At 37.5% G+C, this 4,250-nt stretch overlaps 1 protein-coding gene across 1 annotated transcript; it reads right to left on the reverse strand.

Annotated features, from left to right (window-relative positions):
- Positions 1–672: 672 nt before the first annotated feature.
- Positions 673–1,617, reverse strand: LOC128328412 (olfactory receptor 4S2-like). The gene has a single exon (XM_053258411.1). The coding sequence runs from the start codon at positions 1,615–1,617 to the stop codon at positions 673–675; it is 945 nt and encodes a 314-aa protein (XP_053114386.1).
- Between the last annotated feature and the right edge of the window lie 2,633 nt (positions 1,618–4,250).

Raw genomic sequence — 4,250 nt, forward strand, 5'->3', positions numbered from 1 at the left:
GGCATCAGATCTCATTCCCTCATGATGTGAACACCATGGGCTATTAAATTTACTCATTTTTTGAGTTCAGTTTGGAGCCATAAGTATCACTGTAAAACAAATGGGTTTCCCCCCTTTAATTAAATAACTACTAATTTCAAATTTATACTTCATCCTCTAGTATTCAACAAAAGGTTCTCATTGCTTATACTGTAGAATACTGATCTTTTTTTGTCTCCCATCTCTTAGTTTAACCAGCTCAGTTATGCACCATTTGCTATCTTTGTTATCCATTCACCACTTGTCGGACATTTAGTGAATCTCAAGTACTTTGCTATTTATTGATCACCTGCTGTTATCAGATTTAATTAGATAAAGTAAATTTGTTTGTGGTTTCAACTGTAGCCAGCTTGGAATAAATTTGAACTAGGCCCATGCAGTATTTTGATCAGAAGGGGTTGTAAGTAATGGTTACATTCAATTACATTCCCTTCTCCAGAGAAGGAATAAATAACTATAAAGCCTTGCTATAATGCTAAGTGAAGAAAAACACATATAAAATTATGGCTTTTTATTTTATTAAAAACCAACACAGCAGTAGCTGAAAACACTGCCTATCCAGGGGCAGAGGTAACCACTGAGCATACACCACTGTTCAAAGAACCAATGTTTATTTGGACAGGTGCTATCATTCTATAGCTCACTGCTCATTTCCCATCCTGAAGTACTTTTTTTGCTCCATAATTGTCCCATTGCATTTTTCACCTCTTCATTCCTCAAGGTGTAAATCAAAGGATTGAGCATAGGGGTGATAATAGTGTAGAATACAGCTACACTCTTGTCCTCTGAGAATGTGGTGGAAGGCCTCATGTAGATGAAGATGCATGGCCCAAAGAACAAGATCACCACTGTGATGTGGGAAGCACAGGTGGAGAGGGCTTTCAGGCGTCCTTCAGAAGAACGACTTCTCAGCGAGACTAGGATGACTATATATGAAACAGTCAACACAAGAAAGGAACTCAGAGAAATCATACCACTGTTGGTAATGACAATAAGTCCAATGATGTAGGTGTCAGTGCAGGCCAATTTCAGTAAAGGGTGGACATCACAGAAAAAGCGGTCAATTTCATTTGGCCCACAGAAGGGGAGATTTGTGGTGAGGAGCGTCTGTACTAGTGAATGAAGAAACCCCCCTAGCCAGGAACTCACCACCATCCAACTGCATACACTCTTGTTCATAATTGTTGTGTAATGGAGGGGTTTGCAGATTGCAATGTATCGGTCATATGCCATCACTGTGAGAAGAAATATTTCAGTGCAACCAAAGAAATGGCCCCCAAAGAGCTGTGCTATACATCCAACAAAAGAGATGGTTTTCTTCTTGACAAGGAAGTCAGAAATCAGTTTGGGAGCAGTAACAGAGGAGTAGCAGATATCTACAAAGGACAGGTAACTGAGGAAGAAATACATGGGGGAGTTCAGTCGGGGGCTAGTCTTGATGGTGACAATGATAAGTAAATTTCCCAGCAAAATTGCTGTGTAGAAGACCAAAAACAGCCCAAAACAGGCTTTCTGCAAGTCCTCATTCTGGGTAAGCCCCACAAGGAAAAATTCAGTTACATTGTTTTTGTCCTTCATGTAATCAGTGAAGAGATGATGAGTTACAACACAGAAGTAGATCACCTGTCATCAGCAAATGAGGGACAGCATCAATCAAATATGTTCTTTTCATATCAGACAAACATAAACCAAACACATCCCCACCATATTATACAAAGGCCATTTAATAAAGAATATATGAGATGCTAATGATATAAGATAATAATAATGAAATAACCTTTATATGACCATGCAAAATTGTGCAGAACTAGAAACAATTCAGCCTAAGATGGAACAAAGATTCAACCAAAGATTTCTCTTAATGGAAATCATACTTATAGAACTAAATGTATTCTGATGGAAGAGTAGTTCAATCCATTATGTAGAAATCCATTTGATCTGTATCATCCAAGTCCACTACGGTGACACGGTGACCTCCATTTCAATCTTTCATATCAACACATCCAAGACTTGGATATCAAATTCCCTTCATCAAATTCCCCAGGGAGTTTACTCCAAAAACATCAAACAAAATATTTAACTGAAAACTGAAATCCAGTTAACTTTGATTGTTCTTAAATCTCAGAATTCATTCCCATAAGTGCCTCCTCTATCATGGTTGAAGCCCTCACTCAGTCAGATCACTGGGTGATCTTAGCCACTCACTATTTGAGACCTGGCAATGGCTTAAGAATGGCAACTTGAAGAAAGAAACAGAGGGTTTAATATTGGCTGCACAAGAACAGGCACTAAGAACAAATGCAATAAGAGCAAAAGTCGAAAAATCCACAACAAACAGCAAGTGCTGCCTTTGTAAAGAAGCAGATGAAACAGTGGACCACCTAATCAGCTGTTGTCAAAAGATCGCACAGACTGACTACAAACAAAGGCATGACAAGGCAGCAGGGATGATACATTGGAACATCTGCAAAAAAGACAAGCTACCTGTAGTCAAAGATTGGTGGGACCATAAAATTGAAAAAGTGGTAGAAAATGAAGATGCAAAAATATTATGGGACTTCCGACTACAAACAGACAAACATCTGCCACACAATACACCAGATATAACTGTAGTCAAGAAGAAAGAAAAACAAGTTAAAATAATCGACATAGTAATACCAGGTGATAGCAGAATAGAAGAAAAAGAAATAGAAAAAAATCACCAAATACAAAGATCTACAAACTGAAATTGAAAGGCTGTGACAGAAGAAGACCAAAATAATCCCAGTGCCCTAGGTGCAATTCCAAAACAACTTGAAGAGCACCTCAACACCATAGGGGCCACAGAAATCACCATCAGCCAATTACAAAAGCAACTTTACTGGGAACAGCTTATATTCTGTGACGATATCTATAATAATAACAGCAACAACACTTATAATAAAATTCAGCCATCCCAGCTCCTTGGGAAGGACTCAATGTCTGGATAAAACAAACCAGTCAATAATACCTGACTGACTGTGTAAACAATAATAATAATAAAATAATAAATATCTTCAGCTTAGTTTGATTGCACGGAGCTCTATCATTGGTTACTAGTTGGAGGGCTAAAGGCCACCTCCAGCCTCAAAGGCAGGATGCCTCTAAGTACCAGTTGCAGGGGAGTAACAGCAGGAGAGACGGCATGCCCTCAACTCTTGCCTGTGGCTTCCAGCAGCATCTGGTGGGCCACTGTGCAAAACAGGTTGCTGGACTAGATGAGCCTTGGGCTAGATCCAGTAGGGCTCTTCTTGTGTTCTTAAGAATTACAAAGCCAAGGGGGGACACTTAGAGAATTAACCAATTTTGATGACTTGATAAACCAAAATGTTGACCATACATTAGGTGTGATATATAAGCTTTTACTGAAATTTGAGATGGAAACTGAGCAGATTAAAGAATATATGATAAAATTGATGCAGAACATTAATAGAGTGAAAGATGTTTCTGATTAGGAATATCAATGGAAGAAAAATATCAAATTTACTTTAAGTAATAACTTGAGGGAAAATTGGTATAAGACATTTTTCAGGTGGTATGCAACTCCATTGATTATTAACAAGAAGAAGAATCATTTTTCGAAGGATTGTTGGAAATGTGACCAACAAGTGGGGACATTTTATCATATGTGGTGGACTTGTAACAAAGCTCAATCATTCTGGAAGCTGATTCATTCTAAAATGGAGCAAATTTTGCAAATTAAATTTCCTTTTTTGCCTGAACCCTTTCTTTTAAACATGTTGAAACTTTATATCCCTACTAAGCTTACTGAGTTATCTCTATATATGGTTACTGCAGCTAGGATTATATATGCGACTAACTGGCGTATTTCGATGATTCCATCTATAAGTGACTGTTTTTTTAAATTATGGGACTATGCTTCTATTTCCAAAGTTACTGCTTATATGAACTGTGTTCTGATTGAATCATTTATATCTGTTTGGGAGCCTTTTGTAACTTTTAATGCTCGACAAGGCCAACATATATTTTCGGGATTGGGGTTTGACGTTTAGTCTGGTTTGTATAATTATGGTAATTATGCTTGAATCGTGATTACAACGTGGTGTGGGGTTGATTTATCTCTGTTGATCTCTGATTTAATTTTTCTGTCTTACTTTGACTTTTGTTTCAAGATTTGTAACTATGCTCTGCTTTTTATTCAATAAATAAAAATTGTTTTTAAAAAAATATCC

This window comes from Hemicordylus capensis, chromosome 1 (genome assembly GCF_027244095.1).
Source record: "Hemicordylus capensis ecotype Gifberg chromosome 1, rHemCap1.1.pri, whole genome shotgun sequence".
Lineage (NCBI taxonomy): Eukaryota > Metazoa > Chordata > Lepidosauria > Squamata > Cordylidae > Hemicordylus > Hemicordylus capensis.